The sequence below is a fragment of the Osmia lignaria genome, chromosome 9, assembly GCF_051020975.1.
Source record: "Osmia lignaria lignaria isolate PbOS001 chromosome 9, iyOsmLign1, whole genome shotgun sequence".
Taxonomy (NCBI): Eukaryota; Metazoa; Arthropoda; class Insecta; order Hymenoptera; family Megachilidae; genus Osmia; species Osmia lignaria.
Window position 1 is genome coordinate 3,948,915 of NC_135040.1, and position 20,909 is coordinate 3,969,823.

Below are 20,909 nucleotides of genomic sequence, written 5' to 3' on the forward strand. Positions count from 1 at the left end.
AAATTCTTTATCAAAATTGTTATAAATGTTATGTCTATATTGACTAAGGGAGAATCATTAAACATTATTAAAATGTAAAAATATGGAAATGGACAAAGGTAAATACTATTTTATTTTATGAGTAGTAAATGATATAAATTCTATTACAAAAGTTCATTTAATTCGAATAAGTCATAGCTAATTCATGAAGGACAATATCTCCAGATATTTTAAGGGTATCAACAATAGAAGGTTGCAGTCTATGTTTAAATTCTCCAATCATTTTATCACCAAGCCATATTGTATATACTTCGTGTTCACATCGAATTCTACGAAACAAATTTTTCAAAGTTTAATTTAGAAATTATGAATAATAATACTTTAAAAATATGGGACCTACGTCAGAAGAAAATCACGACCAGGCATCCAAGATAAATGTCCGTGATGTCTTTCTTCGTGTTCCCAAGATCCATTCATCCAACAATTCATCACAACATAGGGTGCGCTGCTACCATATGAAAAGCGGGGATTTAAATGTAAGGCAATTATAGGATGTGGGTAAATTGCCTTTCCTTTTTGTAGGTTCACATAAAACCTATTGTAAAATAATGAAGTATTATTCTTCCCTTCATCTGAAACCTTTCAAGTAAAGAAATATTCCAACTCACGAATGTGGAAGAAGTTTTAATCTTCCAGCAATGAAAAGTCTAGTCCCTGGTTTGAATTCGCTTTCGATGCCTACAGTAATCGGAACGCTCTAAACAGGAACATTGGGTGATATTTTAATGTCTACAGAGATAAAAGAACCAAAAAGATCAATAATTACAAGAACTTACGAGACACTCGACTATCGGTTGCTCGACTTTTAAGCTTAAAATATTGCTCGGCCTACATAACTTTGGATCTGGATAAACAAATAATTCCAGTTGCCGAAATCTGGTATCTTCTAATGATCCATTAATCTCGAGGTTCGTTATATCTTCAAGAGGCATTCTATAGGAGAAAGCGCAAAAGTGCTCTCCATTGACCGCAATCTAATGAAATTCATGTGTCTTTAAATATACATTTTGGATTCAAATTGCATTGAATAATTTTTATCCCTTGCCTGAAACGCATTAGCAGTACAGAAGATCAAAATATGAACGTAGGAATTGCGTCGGAAAGCAGTATGACCAGAAGGAGAACAAGTTTCTTCTTCTTCCCAACATCCTTTAAATTTCGTATTTCGAACGACGTAACCCCTGTCCAATCGCGCGTTGAAATGCAATGCAATATTGCCTGTCTTGCATAACAAATTCACTGAAAATCTGGGATGATTATGTTTTATTACATTATGTATAAATTATGTATAAATTATATCATAAGTCGTAACATTATTTTCAAAATTAACCAAAATCTTGATCATAAGATATTTCTTCTTACGATAAGAAATCACCTCAACGCATCAGCAGGAATGTATCCCGTGACCACGATAGCTGATGTTGGTTTCAAAGGTTGTAATAGAACTGGTGCCGAAACATTCTGGAAAAAAACACGTATTATAACTTAAATAAATGTATTATATACGAAAAAAGTAAGTAATTCGTGTTTTCTTTTCAAAATGTAGAAATAGGAAAAAATAAATTTATCTCAGTGCTTTAAAAATGAAAATTTTCGTTTTTTAGGACATCAAATATATAAACAGATACAGATTTTAGATAGGTTGTTAAATACGAATTTTATATTGGTTTTTAGGATAGGCATTTCATATAATGGGTGTCCTAATAAATTGTGACTCTACAAGTATACTTTTTTAATAGAAATATATAAATCAAAAACCTGCGGAAAAAAATAGCATGAGAAGGAGAGGTCATGGTACAAATGTTCGGATGCCGTACGTAGTAGAAACTAGTCAAAGTCCGGATACGAATTTTCAACATTAGTCTCCATGAAAATCATTTTCCTACTTATGCAGGTATTCATTTTCATTTTCTTAACACGAAAGAATTATTCACAATTTGATAGGATCCTAAAGAAAATTGAAAAGTAAGATTAAGTAAAAAATACTTACATTAGTATTAGTGATTTAAATCTTATAATAAAATAATGATCAGTAATTTAAAAAAAATGTCTAACCTCGAGATTAACCTGTTAATAAATATTTCAAACAATAAAAGTTTGTTTAAAGCTTTAATTGTTGCAATTTTATCACGAGATTTATTTATATTACCGATTATGCAATTATTGGGTGGGGTCAAAGAAATAGGTTAGACGAGAAATCTACAGTTTTCAATCGGTATGTTTCTACGTTGTTTATGACCCTAATACTTATATTACCGATTGATACTCACCAACGGCAATGTGTCCTCATCGACAAAAGAGAATTCTCGAACAGCATTTTCTTTTGTTTGCACGAAAATTTTATTTTCATTTACAGACATACTATTCGATATTCTCAGATAATAATTTATTGGAACAATGCCTTATTTTAAGCCGCTTCTTCGTGCACGCGATAGTTTATTGTATTTATTTCTTATTGGAAATGTAATCTGATTCAATTTGGGGCGCACATTTAAAATAAAAATAATTCGGGCTGCACTTCGTCTTAGGGGACCAAAAATTGTTGAATAGAAGGTGTCAAATCTTATAGTTTTTGATCTGAAACATTCGAAAATGCAAAGTTAAATGCCTCGGAAACTAATGGTTTAAAAGATACAATTGTTTAAAAATGTACGTATTTAGTGATGTTTGACAGATTAGTATGACGCCATATTGCTTCTACTCATCTTCTGATTGGTTTGCACATATTTTCAAAATCTGTTCATATCGATTCATTTAAAAATTACATGGGTCTCGCTGCTGAATCTTTTAAATTTAACCATTGGTTTCCGGGGGTTTAACTTGCATTTTCGAATGTTTCAGGTCAAAAACTACAAGAAGATATTTAGGACCCCTAAGACGAAGTTTGATCATATCCAAGCTTCTAAACAAAAAATACATGTTTTATTTTGTTGAATTAAAACCACAAGGATCACTGTTTTTCAAAATTTAATTTCAAAACATGACGATAAGCATTTTTACAATACCAGTATAAATAATAATAGTAAACTTGTTCGACATCAACATTATTAAGTATATGTATAATTAAGCAATGACAATGATATAACGAGTATTCAGAGTTGAAAATAAATATATATTTTTCGAATTTCACAAATGTTTCAGTTAGCTAACAATTAATAAATTCAGTATTTTATTTATCTTCATAGTAGGTATTTACAAGTAGAAAAATACGAGTAAAATTATTTTCGATGTATTCTTTTCGACTGCTTTTGTTCTGATTATTTTAAACAGGAATTTGCATCATTATTTATGAAGTATTTTGTCTTTAGCTACAACATAGGAACATGGAAAATAGCTTCCTTGTATCAGCTTTTGTGTCCTTTCACAAGTCAGTCGGTAGATGTCAATAATATTTTTAAGAAGTTTAGGGCAGTTTTCTATTTTTAAAATTAAGCGTGAGTAATTTGTAGTTACCGATTGGATGTATGTAAAACAATACCAGTTGTTTAAATTACTTGATGAAACGTGGAAACGATAAATAAATATTTGTTTTTACTATGATTGCGTTTTATTCGTTGTGATTTTGATCACGCCAATAATTCGACAATAAAATTACTCACACTCGTTGAAAGAAAAATATTTACCTATCTGTTAAAAAAAAATATATAAAAAAATAATAATTGTTAATAATGTTAAAGTTTACAGACATGTAAAATGGCCAGGAAGAAGATAAATTAAATTTAAATATCTCGAGGTTCATGAGGGGCGGGAAGTCGTTGCCAAGATGGCTCAACGCCCCAAATTTCGCGAGCATACTCTGCGATTGTTCTATCTGATGAAAATTTGCCTGAAGAAGCTATGTTATGAATGGCCATTTCCACCCATTTGGTTTCATCCTAAAACGAAAAATTAGAAAATAAATTTTAAACGAAAAAATGAAAATAATGTATTGCACATATGGTGTAGAATGAGCTGGAAATGAGAATCAAAGATTAAAGAATTCGGTGGGCATAGGGGAACTAATGTTCCCAGAATACCCCACCCTCGCGGGTGATAAAAGGCGCGAAATGCACCCTTAACCACCCCCCAGAGGGAAATTATTAAGATATAAGATGTAAATTTTAAAATATGTTCAACCTTTAAAGGTTTCCAAAAATCGAGACCACTAACTTTGTGAAAAAATGCCGATCCTAAAGAAAAGGGAACATACCTGATAGACTTTACTGACTTGGTTCTGCATTGCTATATAGCTCTCATAATCAGCAAACGAGTAAAATCTGTCCCAATTTAGTAGAACATTGGTAATATCTTTAAATTCATCTGGATTGTTAGGACTGAAGAAACCACCTTGAATCTGATCAATGCATTGTTTTAATTCTGGGATTCTATTGTAATAATCATAAGCGTTATATCCTTTTCGTTTCAATTCTTCCACTTCGTCGACGGTCATACCAAAAATGAATATATTTTCTTTGCCCATTTCTTCAGCCATTTCAACATTCGCACCATCCAGTGTGCCAATTGTTAACGCTCCATTTAACTAACATTCCAAGTAAGATACATTTTATTTTCTGGTAAAGATAAATCCATTTGTTCAGTTACTCACCATGAACTTCATGTTTCCTGTACCAGAAGCTTCAGTACCAGCAGTGGAAATCTGTTCACTCAAATCTGCTGCTGGAATAATTTTCTCGGCTAACGTAACTCGGTAATTCTCCAAGAAGATAAATTTCAGTTTGTCACCAACGATAGGATCATTATTAATAACATTTCCTACGCTGCAAATTAATTTAATGATTTGCTTTGCTAAGTGGTAGCCGGGTGCTGCTTTGCCTCCGATCATTACCGTTCGAGGAACGAACGGTGCAGATGGATCTTTCTTTATTCTATTATAAAGCGTTATTACGTGTAGGCAGTTCAAAAGTTGTCTCTTGTATTCGTGTATTCGTTTCACCTGTTTTATAACGTAACTCAAAATTAATCAGGTACAAAAATGCATCATTTAATTGAAGAAAGGGTATAATTACTTGGATATCGAAAATAGAAGCAGGATTCACTTTAACCCCATAATCTTTCTCGAGTATTTGCGCTAATCTCAATTTATTTTCCTGTTTGATTTTTATGATGCTACGTTGGAATACTGGATCTTTGGCCCACTGTTTCAGTTGTGCAAGCTGTTCTAAATGCACCGTCCATTCGCTGCCAATTTTCTAAAGACACATAAAAATTTAATGTCAAGTTCATTAACGGCCACTGTGCAAGGATACTCACTTCTTCGATGATATCTGAGAGATTTGGATTGCAGAGAAGGAGCCATCTTCTTGGTGTAATACCATTGGTTTTGTTCTGGAACTTCTCAGGCGTCAGTTCATAGAAATCTTTGAAACTACAAGAAGAAAATTAACATCTTTCTTGTAACATAAATCTATAAGTATTATTGATGAATACCTACACACTGTTTATCAAGATTTCCGAATGTATAGCCGCGACACCGTTAATAGCGTGGCTACCAACGATCGAAAGATGAGCCATATTCACTCGTTTTTCACCTTCCTCTTCGATCAAAGACATGCGACGAAGGCGATCCATATCACCCGGGAATTTGGCGCTTACAGTTTGAAGGTGAAGGAAATTGATGTGATAAATGATTTGCAAATGTCGAGGAAGAATGCTTTCCAACAAGCTTGTTGGCCATCTTTCAAGAGCTTCTGGAAGCACCGTGTGATTAGTATAAGCACAGGTTTTGGTTGTAATGTCCCATGCCTTTTCCCATGGAAGCCCTTCGACGTCGATGAGAATCCTCATAAGTTCAGGAATGGCCAGAGAAGGATGAGTATCGTTCAATTGAATAGCGACTTTGTCAGGGAACATGTCGAAATCTGTCCTGTGATGTTCTTTTGAGCCAAATTTGCTAGCTTTGTACCTATGGGTAATAAAATAACAAGGATATATAAAATCGCTAATAAAGTATACATATTGTATGAGAATAATTGTAAGTGAACATTTGGCAACCTGCGTATTATGTCTTGAAGAGTTGCTGCCACCATGAAATACTCTTGCTTCAATCGCAATTCTTTTCCTTCAAAGAAATTATCATTAGGATATAAAACCCTAGAAATATTTTCTGCTAAATTCCGATCAATCACAGCTTGAATGTAGTCACCATCATTGACTGAAAGTAATTTTTAATTTAATGAAATGTACTAACAGCTTCATCAGTTATTCTGACGATTATATATATACCACTTACAAAATTTCAGATTAAATTCTACAGGTGATTTTGCAGACCAAAGTCTGAGACTATTAACTACATTGTTTTTGTATCCAGGAATCGGATTGTCGTAGGGCATTGCGAATATAACCTAATGAAAAAGACCAATATAATGATTAAACAGTAACTCAATGAATTGTGTAAATTAATTACCTGTGTGTTCACCCATTTCTTTCCTTCAGGAGTATCGATAACTTGCCCATAGAAGTTCACTGGAAGCATGAACTCGGGTCTAGCCTTTTCCCATGGGTTACCGTAACGCAACCAATCATCTGGCTCCTCTATCTGTTCCCCATTCTTAATTTTTTGTGCAAATATACCGTACTCGTATCGAATACCATATCCATAGGCTGCTATGCCAAGAGTGGCCATACTATCCAGGAAGCAAGCTGCTAATCTTCCCAAACCTCCATTTCCTAATCCAGCATCCTCCTCGAGTTCTTCAAGTTCTTCTATGTCCAATCCCATCTGCAATAAAAATAAGGTATAAGCATCTATTCTAAAGATATTCATTCGTTGACCTCATTTGAAAACTGACCTGGTACATAGCTTCATCGCAAGCACCTTGGATACCCAAGTTGATCATGGTGTTCTGGAGAGCTCTTCCCATGTAATACTCCAGAGACAGATAGTAAACCCTCTAAAACAAAATATGTAGAAAACTTAATTAGAAAGGAAGGTTGAATATCTCAAGCACGCTTATGAAATAAGTTCAAAATAGAATAATTAATAATAGAGGATAAACAATCAATAATAGAACAATATTATCTCAACTACTGAACAATATATTTGTCAATGAACATTGAACCGTAGAAAACATTGAACTATGATTCGGTAAAATAAAAGTGATCGACCTCGTGTCGTAATTTACTATCATAAATGAAATCTTATTGTGTCTCCTTCGTTTTAGTTGCGAAATCGATTAAGGTGGAGTCACGTTCACGTTTCATGGTTATTGGTCTATGAATAAAAATAAATTGAGCCCTCATTTTGAAACGGTAGAAGACGAAAGCAGGCTCGATTGAAATTAATCTTTATTGCGGTCGCCAACGAGCGGACTCGAAAATTTTTATTTCACTCGTTCTCGTCCGCGCTTCTGGTCATGTTATTTATAAACGGTGTGAACGACTTCAGAAACATTTCACGTTACATTGTTTCATATCGTTAACACGTTGATTGACATTGTTACTTTAATTAAAACAATTACACAAAAATGTACAATCAGTACATTGAAATATTTGTACTGAAAAATTTAATCCTTGATAAATCTAAGAATTCTTATCACCGTGTCTCCACACTATACATATTTTTATCGTGTCGATCAACGTGTTAACAACTAAAAATTACATCGAAATTACAGAACGAGGCGCTGAATTACGAAGATAACAATGCTAAACTTATACACGTATGCGTTATCAGTAGTTTCTAAATACCAAGAAGGCTGAAACTGATACTTTTCTTGCTACGTATCGATTGACCAACCAGTTTATTTCTTTTATTTAATCGAGGACACGCAAGCTATTTGAGTGGTAAAAATATTTCTCTATTACAATATTACATTGATTTTGGATTGACTACCAAGGTGTGATTTCGCAATTACTTTCAAAGCAATAGATACATAAAAAATCTTTGAAGCGTAGAATGGTTCTTGAAAATGCTTTCAAAATAATGCGGGACATGGTCCAAAAGCGTACGTGCTGAGGAACGTGTCAAACGTGACTTTTATTGCATAGTCATATTTAACTACGGCAATTTTCTTAATTAAGCATTATAAAAAGGGAGTTGTTTACGACGCTTTATTTTATACAATACTTGTTCTCATTTTTAATGACCCTGATGGTTACAAGTTAATTTGTTATTTACAAATGTTAATTAAAAAAATATATATAAAATTTTATTCGTACAATTTCCGAACGAAATTCTAGCAAGATATTTGTGCAAAAGCACATTGATGTTATAATATCCCCTGCTTCATCTATTTTATTCCCGTCCGCCTACACTAACTATATGGGTGTGGATCGCTTCCTCGTGCTGTTTCTCTCTTCTCTAATCTTCTTATTCGTTTCTTCAGATGTTGTCACCCTCTAGCTTGCGCAGTTTTCATCCTTCCTTCGTTTCCCCTTCACGATTCTCGTTCTACTTTTCCTTCTTTATTGTCATCTGAAGGATTGCTTGTCTAAGCATTTAGGGTGCGGACGCCATAAAGACCGGGGTATCTTAGGATACAAATGCCCTAGAATTTCCGGGTAGATTTTAGCGTATAGGTGCCCTAAGGCGTAGGGTGTCTTTTATGATTATCCTCTCCCCTAACCAAAAAGAAATTCATAAAATACCTTATCCAAGATGGCCGCTAATTTTCAGTGGGCAAAAGGGAACCAATGTTCCTCGCCCTCGCGGGTGACAAGAGACGCGAAATGCACCTTTAAACACCCCCATTTGAGGGAAATTATTAAGATGTAAGATCTCCATCTAATTCTGTCCACCCTATTTCTGTTGTTTTATTGTCCGAGCAGACAGAGCTATTTCTACTGTACTTTATTGGTAGAATACTTCCGTTTAAACGAGGTTTAAAACTATTGCGCTTGATCGTGTCAATAGGATCGCGTAAGATTCTAAACAATTATTAATAATTCATCGATGGATTGGATCCGTTTCAAAGATGACATTCTTATCGACGTCTTGACATTGCAGGAAAAAGAATGAAAACCGTTTGGCTCGAGACCTCAGGGCGACGCGATGGTAAGGCCAAACGAAAATAGATGCTGCAACGTGTTGCGTCTATACATTTCGAAGGTTTGTTGAGATATATTAGCTTCATTGTATAAATAGTATTTATCAAATGTATTATACGTATTTGTACAATTCGCCTCCTCAAGAGTATCGCGAACATTTCGCTTATTAATAATATACTAATTATTATAATAACTATGGTATGTTTGGCCTGCTAGTTTCTATTGAAATTACTTTTATTTAATTATCCTATCATTTGTCATTTTCACCGACTGAAAACCATGTCTGTGTATTTCTAATGACACAGTGAATTTTCATTGAGCCATTGACCGGCGAGACACTGCCGAAATCTCGTTATCTAACAGACAAATAACAAGAAATCACTGTCTCCGAAGACCTCTACATATTATGCAATATTATCGAATAAGTTTAGAAAGATTATTTATGAGCAATAAGTAGAAATAAACATATTTGATACATAAACGTATGATTTGCGGAGTATTACGTTTACGTTAATTGCTTTGAAACGGAATAGGCAAGTGTGCATTACATGAATGAGATGTTATTTTATTAAAAAATGTGAATTAAATAATTATGGAAATTATACTTACCGACAGTAGTTAAGGGGGTAAATTTGTTAATACATTATATTTATTATATACGATATGGAAATGAAAGATATAAATGAAATGGATGGACTACTGAAATAATTTCAGTAAGTGATCAATACATATTAGGGTCTTACCTTCGGATCTTTTTCGTAATAATATTGTTGAGTACGTATCCATCTCGAGACCAAATTGTCCTTGACGCTGTGTGCCAAGGCAAAGAAATAATCCCTACTTGTAGCTACGTTACGATCTTTAACAAGAGTGTAGTGTAGATGTCTATTGAATGTTTTCTTAAAATTCGCTACATTTTCTACGTCAACAATTCCGCGCACAGAAATTTGTTTCCTCTTCTCGTGATCCACTTCTGAGGCTGACATTTCTTTGTGCTTTAGTTTCTTACTTAGAATTTGGTATCTATCGATCTACGATCTATAATTTCGTGCTTATTTGACACAAGATCAACTTTGCATTCAAACACTTTAAAGTTAATTCAACTTCGGTCTCTCTTATTTATGTGGGAAATTTTGTCGGAATTCGTTAATGTACATAAGTGTCGGATCAAATTTTCTATGTATTTACTCTCAAGCAGTGATACGTTTCGAACACAATGCGATATTTCTGTTATCGATTCTAAAAATCGTTGGGCACAATGACCGGTTTTCACGACACATGCACAAACACCGGTGCCACAACAGATCCGAACGCGTACGCTGCTCAGAGATGAATAACAACGAATAAGAAGCGTAATGCTGGCAAGCTGAGACGGTCACCTTGCGTCAAGGTCGCGCATGCGCACTAATCTGCTGCTATCACGTGATTCGATTCGATAGTATCGATCGAGTTATTGTAATATTTGAAACAAAGTGCGGCGTTTTACTACTAGATGGCGCAACCAGTTATGTTGATGGCGTTTCTAAATTACGAATAAATACTTACTACTTTATTTAAAAATATCTTAAGTAGTCTACACTGCTATTAATTCAGTTATATCGTAATGGTAAAAAATGCTATTGGAAAGAAAATATATATAGTTTCCAAATAAATTAGGGGAACAAAGACAAGAGGACCTTACTGGAAAAGGTCCATCTTTATCTAACTTGTGGCTCGACGTCCCTATAGAGAAAATGGTGGTCTACACCAGCGGAGCGGAAGTTGTCTTCACCAATGGGTATGATACCTCGAGCTGTGCTCGAGCCAACAGGCATTATGCCTAATTCATAGGAGTCACTCTGTTAGCATAGACCGCCATTTTCCCTAGAAGAATGCCGAACATTTTCTAATATAAATTTGAATACAATTTTTGAATTCAAAAAGTACAAATCTTATACTTCTAGGGAAATTTTGAAAACCGGATCTCGAAATAATACAATCTATTGTTTTCACAAGAGGGGCGCTGAATTCGTTTATTCGCATCCGGTCCTCCATTTTCTTTTGGTCATCATCGCGTACGATTGCGTTCATTATCGATCTTAACGTTTTTAAAAATTCTTAAACGTTTGACTCGTGTATTAAAAGCGTTTGTTAGTCTGTACGTTAAACAATATTCTCATAGTCCTTTCTTTTCGAGCATCGTAATTTGGATTATCGTGTGCTAATGCGTGGTATTTCAGAAAGCTCACCGACTCGCACAATGGCGGAGGATTTGGATGTCGAGGCAATGTTGGAGGCGCCATATAAGAAAGGGGTAAGACTTAATTTCCTTTTTTTTCTCTTTATATGTTTCGGTTTGTTCCTTCGAGGTCCTGACTTTTTTTATCCTGTAAAGTTTACCTAAATCTCGACGCATAAGAATCCAATACGGTGCGCACCGTTCTGAGTATATTTATCGTTGCGATCGAGAAGAAAGAAATGTCCTTTCCTTCCCGTATATACATGTAGAACAAAGTACGCCCTTGTCTTATACCGACTATTGATCAATACCTCCGTTTTCTGTACTTATAGATGGTACGTAACATGTACCCTCGCGCTCGTAGGATGTTCGGCAGCGAGTTCCTAGAATGCACTTGAAATACGAGGTATTAAGAAAAGCCATCACTAACATCATTTACTTAATTCTTTTTTCTTTCTGTATTTTTTTTGTTTTTTTTTTTTTTTAATTTTTTCCTCAGAAATCGTAACGTTTATTATTTATGACGTAGATAGAATTGCTACTGTCATTTTTATGACTTTAAAAGGAATTAAGAAAATACTTTGCGTACATTGTATATGAGAAAAGATGAAAGGTGGATTTGGTAGGTCCTGTTCTGCCATGTGCCATGCTATTCTTGTTGCCTTCACAACACAAGTGTGGAAGAATAAATTAAGAATCAGATGCTTTTCATACGTAGAATCGATTTCATCATTATTCCTGATACATAATGTATTCTGGAAGAGGTGGAATAATAAGGGTATTCAGCGCTTTTGACAAATTTTATTTCTATATTAACTTTTTTTTTTAGTTTTATAGGAGCGTTTATGTATATATCTTTGTACTGATTTTATTTTTTGAGAAAATTGCACATTGATGTAATTATTTGAAACTTATAAAACCAGGACATAGCTGTGTATTAATATGAAAATATGTTTGAATCATTATAAAGATTTCTAACATGAAAATTGAAAATTTATCCTATCCATGCATTAAACAAGATACACATATTCTTCTGAATAATTCTATGTTGTTTACAACAGTAAATGCGTAATCAAAACCTTTATTTAACAAATTAAGTTACATCCCTGATTGATATGTGTATTATTGATCAATGTATGTACTATGATATAAAAAATGTAGGTGATTTATGATCTTTTTTTTTAACATACTACTGTTGTTTTTACTTTAAACATGAAGTAACGCTTCATGGATAAAATGCATGGTAAATTGGCAAACAGAAAATAAATGATGTTGTTTAAACGAGAAAATGTTTTGAAAAGTTGATCATTCTGATAAGAATCATGCAACATTTTTATCATCATTCCATTGCATTATTGTCATATAATAAATTTATGTTAGCTGTAATCATCTGAAACATTTTCTCTACACAGCTAAATCATCTTGCGATATATCTACTGGAAGCTGCAAATAATTGTTGATCCTTTTGTTCCTATAACGAGATAGTTAAATCTATATACATGCAGGGGTTGTAGGTTAGCAATTAGGGTTCACATCTCGTGTTACATTAAAAACGTACTGTCTTTGATGAGGGCTCTCTTTTGCAGAAGAAAAAGGATGTGTGGTTGGCCATTGGTAGTTTAAGACCAAGGCATGCTCAACCCAAGATTGCAATGCTTTCCTAAAACCCGATAAAACGATTGGTAAGTTTGAGCCAGGTGTATGCGAAACATTCGCAACACTATGCTCGCCCCGTCTCTCTGTCTCTCTCTCTCTCTCTTCTCTGTGTCCCCATCTCAGCCCTCTCAGACCAATATAATCTACCTGGAAAAGAGAAAGAGCACGAGAGTGCACCAGCGTCCAACAGCAACTAGATCTTCGTTAACATAGTTCTCGAAGGAGAGTTGCCTACATGGTTACAAAAGATTAACAGATGAACAAAACTTTATTATCAATATATAATTTAATTTTTGAAACTACTGTCAAAACTTTTAAATTTGTACAATATGTACATAATTTGTTTTTACAAAATTTACTAACATTCTATGATTTGCTTTTTGTCCCCTTGTTCGCGCGTCCCTGCCACATCGGCTGGCTGGCATGGCATTCAACTGTTTGCTGTTCGTAGGAGCAGGACTCCTCATCCAAAGACAAATCCTCCAAGGAGAATGGGTCTAGCCGTAAATCGTCTGGGTAAGCATATTTTATAGATTATCATTAATTTGATTAATATTTTGTGCTTTCAGTTACAAGTAACTCCATCAGTATCTGGTAGTATAGAATTTCTTAATTATGAAAATAGTTTAGATGAAATAATAGAAAGCACAAAGTATCCAAAATTTGATTTAAAATTAAATATAGGACCATAGATACACGTTTCTTTTTATATATTATTATCATTAGATATTAGAAACATTCATATCAACAAAACATACTTCTATATATATTTATACTACTTCGTCTGAACCTTTAGCATTTTAAATTCAAGACTATACATAAATAACTGAGAACATTTCAAAATAGTCTCTTTGTGCACACGTATAGCTATTTGAAGTTATATTCTCTTTGTTATAGACCCCATACAATTAGTGTAAATGCTGGTTATTTTCATAATTCCAAAGGTTAAACCTGAAGACGGTAAGTGTTTAGGAAGAATATCTGTACTACAGACTCCGTTAAATATAAGGAAAAGAAAGTAAGAATGAAAATAGTTTAAAAATGCCTTTTCTGTTTATCACGGTAATTAATGGCAGACATTAATTTATCCCAAAATTATTTTTAGTACTAAGGGTTCGGATTAGTAAGTTGGAATGTTATTATTTATTCATTACTCAGTCTAATATCTATTGTATATTTCATATACATAATGATTGCGTTGTCATAAGTTTCATCAATTTCCTAATTCAAACGTTATTTCTTTTTCCACAGGAAAAACAAACACCGTTCCCGTTCCCGTTCTCGTTCACGAGACCGTAGGGAGAAAGATCGTCGGGATCGCGACAGAGACAGGGACAGAGATCGAGATCGCGATAGAGATAGAGATAGGGATCGCGATCGCGATCGTGATCGTCGACGTAGGTCAAGATCCAGAGATCGGAGAGACCGTGACAGAGACAGAGATAATGATCGAGACAGGGATCGCCGAGACAGAGACCGCGACAGAGACAGAAGAAGGAAACGGTCGCTTACTCCAATCACACTTCCCAGGGCGAGACCACCATTTGGGAAAGGTGTTAGCCCTCTTGGGATGTAAGTATATAATTAAGTTAAAAAATTAATAATAGCACTTACAATTCTTTATCGGTTCATATCTTAACTGTTCGCATCATGTTTATTTCAGTAGGAACGATGAGTTGACACCGGAAGAACGCGATGCCCGAACAGTGTTTTGTATGCAACTAAGTCAACGCATACGTGCTCGTGATTTAGAAGACTTCTTTTCTAGCGTTGGTAAAGTTCAAGACGTTCGACTTATCACGTGTAACAAAACGAGAAGGTTTAAGGGTATAGCGTATGTTGAATTCAAGGATCCTGAAAGTGTTACACTGGTAAGTTCTACGTGTGATTTTATAGTTAAATTCACTATTAATTATTATTGTACCATTTGTAATTTCTTTCTAGGCGCTCGGGTTATCGGGTCAGAAGCTTCTTGGTGTTCCTATAGTAGTACAACACACTCAAGCTGAAAAGAATCGTATGGGCAATTCTATGCCAAACCTTATGCCAAAGGGTCAGACAGGACCTATGAGGTTATACGTTGGATCTCTACACTTTAACATCACAGAAGATATGCTTCGTGGTATCTTTGAACCTTTCGGGAAGATTGATAACATTCAGTTGATAATGGACCCAGAAACCGGCCGGAGTAAAGGTTACGGATTCTTAACGGTATGTATTAAATTATCATTAATTTCCTCTAAAATACACATCTCTATATCTTAATACGTTTATAGTTCAGAAACGCTGATGACGCGAAAAAGGCTTTAGAACAATTAAATGGATTCGAACTAGCTGGAAGACCAATGAAGGTTGGCAATGTTACAGAACGTACAGATTTAATACAAGGACCATCACTTCTTGATACAGATGAACTAGATAGAAGTGGTATTGATCTTGGTGCTACTGGAAGGTATGAAACGCTAATTATAATTCTCTTCATTCTATAACTTACAGTAAAAACTAATTTACAATACCTTTAGATTACAGTTAATGTTCAAGCTAGCAGAAGGTACTGGACTTGAAATACCTCCTGCAGCTGCAAATGCACTGAACATGGCTCCTGTCATGACGACACCACAGCCACCACCGCAAGCGGCCCCACCTATAGCAACACAATGCTTTATGTTATCTAACATGTTCGACCCACAAAAGTAAGTTACTATCATGATTCTCGCAAATGCATATTTGTAGACTAGTGTTAAATACTTAATTTTTCCACTAGGGGAAAAAATATGCTAAATAAAATATGTTATCTCAACAAATAGTATCATATATTTTTATATGAATACATTGAAAGATAACTTGACAAATAATTAAAATTCACTTTTTGTTTAATAATAAGAAGATTTTAATACGAACAAATCTTTGTTTTAGTGAAACAAATCCAAATTGGGCAAAAGAAATTCGCGATGATGTTATAGAAGAATGTAATAAACATGGTGGGGTACTACACGTGTACGTGGACCAAGCCTCTCCTCAGGGTAATGTTTATGTCAAGTGTCCATCAATCGCGACAGCAGTTGCAGCTGTCAATTCGTTACACGGTAGATGGTTTGCTGGCCGTGTAATTACAGCCGCTTATGTGCCAGTTGTAAATTATCATTCGCTGTTCCCAGATGCAATGACTGCTTTGCAATTATTAGTTCCAAGCGCGCCGCGAAGAGGAATGTGATCTTAAACGATGCAAATATAAATTACAAATTTGTAAATTCTTATAGTATTACATTGGTTCTTACTAATACTAAAAGAGAACTTTTGTTACTATGATAGTCATTTGAATACTAGTTTAAGTCATAGATATAAAATCATAATGTGCAGAAGAAGAAAAAAGAAGAATGGTTACATAAACTGCACGATGTTTTTCATATGTTCATAAATACAATCATTTATGTTGTTTTTGGTTTATTAATACTATGATTTTCTGTAAAGAGATTGGTCATATTTATTCAGTATAAAATTGTGAATGAGTGTATTCAACATTGTCTTGACCAATTAGTACGCGATGACGGGACAAGGATCATCGTTGATATGTATTTAAATGTTTTATTACTCTACGAATATGAAATTCTCCCCTAAACAGTTTTCTGAATGTAGTACAATGAATTAAAAATGTTACGCGTATCCTCCGCGTGGCATTGTACTTTAATGAATGAAGCGTGAGTAATAAAAAGAAATTAAATATTGCTGCCTTATTTGATAAGTATATTATAATCGTCTAATTAAAAATTATCATTTTTTGTAATGCCATGAGATGAAATCATTTTTAACGCTTCATTTGTTAAAGTAAAAACTTCTCAGCAAATTATAAACAGATTAGGAGAATAAGTAATTATTAAGATTCTTATGCAAGACACCTGTTGAAAAGGATTATATACACGCAAAGAATGTATTATAGATTTTTAAGTTCGTGATTGTTATGAAACAACACTTCTGAAAAGCATAGGTGCAAATTGTATTAATGGGCAACGCGTATAAAAAAAAAACGAACAAGAAAAAGGGGTCTGCAGGTAACGAATGTTTTTAATATTCATTTTTTTTTTTTATATATATATAAAAGCAATATCATAAGCATGTTTAATAATATATTAATACTTTTCAAGAGCTAATAATTATTATGAAATGATCACACTGCATGGTACTAATTTTCAGTATATTTTTCAGTACATATGTGATACATATATTATGTATAATGGCCTCATAAATAATGGCTGTAAATCGTTCAATGATTTACCAATTTTCCATACTGTAAAATGTAGATAAAAAAACCTACGGTTTTTTTTTAATTGCAATAATATTATCGTAAATATTAGAAACATAAGTTTATGTCAGTTCTATTTAGACATAAATTTCTAGCGTCTGGAAATATTAATGAAATCTTAAATCTAAGATTTTAATTTTTCAGAAAACTTGTATTTATCCCTGCAGACTTCTATAAATCAAAAGCCCATTATTATAATCTGTGTAAAAAGTTTTGTAAATTAACACCAATCATTATAGACGTAATAATACTACAGTAACTTCGTATTATTGAAACATGGGTGTATACTTTGATAATTATAAATTAAAAATTAATGTGATACTCGGTGGAAATCCTGTTTTAGAATACAAATGTAAATGCGCAAATATATTTCTTTGACATTTACTTGTTTATCTATATTGATAATTTAAATGATTCTAGCGTATATAAGCTTTTCATTTCCTATTTTAGAATAGAATACAAAAATTATTTTTCAACTATTCTCTGTATGTACCTAACTTGGATTGTAGATACTATTTTGAAAATCTTGAAAAGTAACCTTATTACATAAATTTTATAAGAATTTAAAAAAGTTCAAATTATTATTTAATAAATTTAATAATTAAAGGCCTGTTCATTTTCGTATTTTAAACTACACGCGTAAACATTTATCCCCCTGAAAGAGTGGCAATGAAAATGTAAAAACGTAAGGTATACTTTTAAAAATACCAATCTAATGGTACATACTTTATTTCGACCACTTTAAATCGACACATAAAGAAATATGATCACTTGGAAACACTACAGACGGGAGACCCGTGTATAGACTAAGTTCTTCTTCACTAGGCAAGGGTATAACTTGTTCAACTTCTAAATGATCCATTTGATAAAATATATAATCTAAACAGCCAGAGAAGGTACCTGTATAATTTGTATATTTTGGAGTGCCACAAGCACTAGACAAGTTCACGTCATGTTTGATAGATAGGTTTATACGTTGATCAGAATCTATAACGAGAAAAATATATTTCAGGTAAATAATTTTTATATAAACTTTAACATAAGAATGTAGGTAGAATGTTATATTTGCGTATAATGCACGTACCGGCATGCCAATCATTATAGTAATTTAATATATGTTTCTGAGTCATTAACCGATATACTGCACTATCTGGTACACTGTTAAAGTCGCCACAATATATGATGCTAACGTTACATTCCGGATTCTGTAAATATATCTTATGAATTAAAATGTATTATTAGAAATAAACCGAGGTTAATGTTTATGTTGTAGATTATGACATAACATTTTACAGAAATTATGAAGCGAGTAAAATGTTGAAATACCTCTTTTTTTACTTTTCCGGCAAATGAGTGTAAATACGTTAAGCCATAATATGCTTGCAATAAACGTATATGATCCGCTTCCGGCCGGAAATACAAGTGTGTATTACCAATGACTAAAATCTCTGGATTTTCTTTGGATTTTAGTATTACCGTCTGTGATATAAATAAGTAGTAATCAACAAATGATATTTAATGACAGAGTAGTACAAGTTACGATATACTGGTACCTGAATAATTGTATTTCTATTCAGAAATGCTTGTTTTACATTTTCATTTTCAATTTGTAACCAAACATCTTTAAATTCATCTAGTTCTGTACCTTGAGAAATAACACTGTAATCTGAATTTAATTTATCAAATCTTTCTCGATTATAAAATATGACAAGACCTTCTCTTAAATCATTTTTAAGATTAAACACACCATCATAGTTCAATGCATTTAGAGATAACATTAAATCGTTCTCATAAACTTTACTATCTACTTCTTGAAGGCATATTATATCAGTATTGTATCCTATATAAATTAGTTACAGTATTTAAATATGCATATTTACAAAATACAAAATTCAATTTAAGAAAAATATAAAAATACCTATAAGTTCTTTGAGGATTAGTAATTTTCGATAATCCATAGATAATGCATACTGTGGACAATACGGATACAAAGTATCTTTTGATAAAGAAGTTTCTGAATATACATTTGCCAGTATATTATATGATGTTAACCTGAAACTAAAATAAGAAATATTTAAGCAATCAATTATCTAACTAGGATTTTGAAGGAACATTTTAATGAAATATTTACCTTTTACCTGACAATTTGTTTTTAGTAAAAGCATGTCTGGTATCAAAAGGACATAAGCCTGGACCAGGTTGTACTATGTCACTGGACACAATTTCTATTGTAGGTCCTATTTGTGTGGTATTTCTTGGTATACATGTTACTTTTAATTTGCATCCCAAATCAGATTTATTAGGTGTATATAAAAATCCTTCTCCTACATGAACCCACTGATTGTTTTCATGTTTATACCAATTAAATGTTGACAAAGATTTATTAACATTCATTGTTTCAAACTTTGAAGGATAAATTGGAAAATCAATTAAAATGCTTAATGGTAACTCCATTTTGGTAACAAAAGGTACATTATGCTTCACAATATACTCCTCACCGAAGATAATTAGTTTTATTTCTGATGAATTTTCTAAAATAGTCTGACATGTAAGACTACCGTTCAGAACACAATCATTCAACATAAATTTAATATTATTTTCTTTAATATTATCCATTACGTTCGCCTCTAAATTAACTGCTTTTTTATTTTTTCGTTTAGATTTTTTTATTATATAAGATTTTATATTCATATCTATCCTTTGTAAAAAATTGTTTATAGGTTCGTCTACACTTCTGTGGAAGTTGAACCGTCTATCAATATTTAAAGCAGGATTAATGTAACGAAGCAGCATATCAAACTTCGTGCTGCCTTCCTCGTGTATTAATAGAGCTTCATTTATATTTAATTGCACCATTATTTGCGAATATCTTTTACAAAATCCTTGGTAAACTGTTGAAATTGAGGTTAGAAACGAGGTTAGATACTTCAAATGTAAATTGCGAAATAAAATAGACATTTTATACAATCATGACTGATATATCTTGTGCTATGTAATTTTCATTACTTTCACATATAGAGTTTAAATATGATAATTACAAATAATAAACAACATATATAACTCCTACCACGTAGTGGCGACAAATATAAAAACACTGCACGCGCCTTTCTTCTCGCGGGGTCCCAGACACCCCATGTGCATGCATAGAGCCAACCATATGCCCGCGGAGAAATGAACAACAGCGCCATTTATCGAGGAAGTGCGGAAACTATTCGGCGAACAGTTTCCATCGTTTTTGTATAGATGGCGCTAGAATCGCGTTAAAAGTTTGGATTTATGGCGGTCTTTTTAAAATAGAAGTTTGTCAGACAATTATTATTGCAATAATTTTTTAGTCTGCCACCTCAATTATCGCATGCTATCAACTAACGGCATGCTATCACACCTTTCGCACACACCTAAATGACACGTGTATGCTACGATAGCTATATGTATAAGTACATAATTAAACAATACTGACCATGCATTCATTATTATTAATTTTCGTTCCGTAAAATTGTAGTTGCAATGTGATACACTTCAGAATCTGAATTTTTCAGTTCCTGAAAAATATATAACAGAGATTAAATAGAAAAGAAAGCATAAATTTCGCAGCCAATTCGCTCGTATTATTTGCTGTATAATTAATAAATGTACCATAGAAATAATGATACAGTTGTTAATTAGTCATCAAATAATAACGATTGCCCAGTTCTCACCACGAGGAGGTTGAAA

At 33.2% G+C, this 20,909-nt stretch overlaps 4 protein-coding genes and 1 long non-coding RNA gene across 10 annotated transcripts; 2 read left to right on the forward strand and 3 right to left on the reverse strand.

Annotated features, from left to right (window-relative positions):
* Window positions 1-87: 87 nt before the first annotated feature.
* Window positions 88-2,711, reverse strand: LOC117607702 (galectin-8). 3 transcript variants are annotated; one of them, XM_034331731.2, is made up of 8 exons: window positions 2,310-2,711; window positions 1,857-1,987; window positions 1,415-1,500; window positions 1,085-1,286; window positions 816-1,013; window positions 648-736; window positions 380-574; window positions 88-308 (listed from the first exon to the last, which is right to left on the reverse strand). In XM_034331731.2, exons 2-8 carry the CDS (start codon window positions 1,896-1,898, stop codon window positions 158-160), a joined length of 963 nt encoding a protein of 320 aa, XP_034187622.1. In that variant the 5' UTR covers window positions 1,899-1,987; window positions 2,310-2,711; the 3' UTR covers window positions 88-157. The 3 variants fall into 3 exon arrangements, with proteins under 3 accessions (XP_034187622.1, XP_034187613.1, XP_034187603.1); XM_034331722.2 differs by lacking the exon at window positions 2,310-2,711 and adding an exon at window positions 2,095-2,300; XM_034331712.2 differs by lacking the exon at window positions 1,857-1,987 and having other exon boundaries at window positions 92-308; window positions 2,310-2,708.
* On the forward strand, window positions 1,419-3,879 carry LOC143305697 (uncharacterized). The gene is made up of 2 exons (XR_013062789.1): window positions 1,419-1,552; window positions 1,644-3,879. It is a non-coding gene; the product is annotated as an uncharacterized LOC143305697 (long non-coding RNA).
* Window positions 3,749-10,361, reverse strand: Glyp (glycogen phosphorylase). Its single transcript, XM_034331569.2, has 11 exons — window positions 9,765-10,361; window positions 6,828-6,929; window positions 6,443-6,757; window positions 6,269-6,380; window positions 6,031-6,190; window positions 5,471-5,941; window positions 5,290-5,404; window positions 5,046-5,228; window positions 4,625-4,972; window positions 4,229-4,558; window positions 3,749-3,914 (listed from the first exon to the last, which is right to left on the reverse strand). Exons 1-11 carry the CDS (start codon window positions 10,005-10,007, stop codon window positions 3,759-3,761), a joined length of 2,535 nt encoding a protein of 844 aa, XP_034187460.1. The 5' UTR covers window positions 10,008-10,361; the 3' UTR covers window positions 3,749-3,758.
* A 663-nt stretch (window positions 10,362-11,024) lies between these two features.
* Caper (RNA-binding protein 39-like protein Caper) lies at window positions 11,025-16,993 on the forward strand. 4 transcript variants are annotated; one of them, XM_034331698.2, is made up of 10 exons: window positions 11,081-11,158; window positions 11,241-11,314; window positions 11,572-11,645; window positions 13,347-13,411; window positions 14,147-14,467; window positions 14,559-14,766; window positions 14,840-15,106; window positions 15,172-15,347; window positions 15,418-15,588; window positions 15,812-16,993. In XM_034331698.2, the coding sequence occupies exons 3-10, from the start codon at window positions 11,628-11,630 to the stop codon at window positions 16,107-16,109; spliced, it is 1,524 nt and encodes a 507-aa protein (XP_034187589.1). In that variant the 5' UTR covers window positions 11,081-11,158; window positions 11,241-11,314; window positions 11,572-11,627; the 3' UTR covers window positions 16,110-16,993. The 4 variants fall into 4 exon arrangements, with proteins under 4 accessions (XP_034187570.1, XP_034187578.1, XP_034187551.1 ...); XM_034331679.2 differs by lacking the exon at window positions 11,572-11,645 and having other exon boundaries at window positions 11,025-11,158; XM_034331687.2 differs by having other exon boundaries at window positions 11,040-11,314.
* A 12-nt stretch (window positions 16,994-17,005) lies between these two features.
* Window positions 17,006-20,329, reverse strand: LOC117607675 (2',5'-phosphodiesterase 12). The gene is made up of 6 exons (XM_034331639.2): window positions 19,327-20,329; window positions 19,114-19,253; window positions 18,749-19,035; window positions 18,522-18,674; window positions 18,280-18,400; window positions 17,006-18,182 (listed from the first exon to the last, which is right to left on the reverse strand). Exons 1-6 carry the CDS (start codon window positions 20,151-20,153, stop codon window positions 17,923-17,925), a joined length of 1,788 nt encoding a protein of 595 aa, XP_034187530.1. The 5' UTR covers window positions 20,154-20,329; the 3' UTR covers window positions 17,006-17,922.
* Window positions 20,330-20,909: the final 580 nt, after the last annotated feature.

Bases quoted from the DNA above. Each gene is read 5' to 3' on its own strand.
- LOC117607702 (XM_034331712.2), bottom strand. From the start codon at position 2,399: ATGTCTGTAAATGAAAATAAAATTTTCGTGCAAACAAAAGAAAATGCT. The intron at 1,287-1,414 runs GTGATTTCTTAT...TAATCATCCCAG, and splicing joins ATTCCTGCTGATGCGTTGAG to ATTTTCAGTGAATTTGTTAT. The intron at 575-647 runs GTGAGTTGGAAT...ATTTTACAATAG, and splicing joins TTAAAACTTCTTCCACATTC to GTTTTATGTGAACCTACAAA.
- Glyp (XM_034331569.2), bottom strand. From the start codon at position 10,007: ATGTCAGCCTCAGAAGTGGATCACGAGAAGAGGAAACAAATTTCTGTG. The intron at 5,229-5,289 runs GTGAGTATCCTT...ATGTGTCTTTAG, and splicing joins TCTCAGATATCATCGAAGAA to AAAATTGGCAGCGAATGGAC. The intron at 4,973-5,045 runs GTAATTATACCC...GTTATAAAACAG, and splicing joins CTTCTATTTTCGATATCCAA to GTGAAACGAATACACGAATA.
- Caper (XM_034331660.2), top strand. From the start codon at position 11,225: ATGCGTGGTATTTCAGAAAGCTCACCGACTCGCACAATGGCGGAGGAT. The intron at 15,107-15,171 runs GTATGTATTAAA...ATACGTTTATAG, and splicing joins AAGGTTACGGATTCTTAACG to TTCAGAAACGCTGATGACGC. The intron at 15,589-15,811 runs GTAAGTTACTAT...TCTTTGTTTTAG, and splicing joins AACATGTTCGACCCACAAAA to TGAAACAAATCCAAATTGGG.
- LOC117607675 (XM_034331639.2), bottom strand. From the start codon at position 20,153: ATGTCTATTTTATTTCGCAATTTACATTTGAAGTATCTAACCTCGTTT. The intron at 18,675-18,748 runs GTACCAGTATAT...TTTATATCACAG, and splicing joins ATAGAAATACAATTATTCAG to ACGGTAATACTAAAATCCAA. The intron at 18,183-18,279 runs GTACGTGCATTA...TTCTCGTTATAG, and splicing joins CTATAATGATTGGCATGCCG to ATTCTGATCAACGTATAAAC.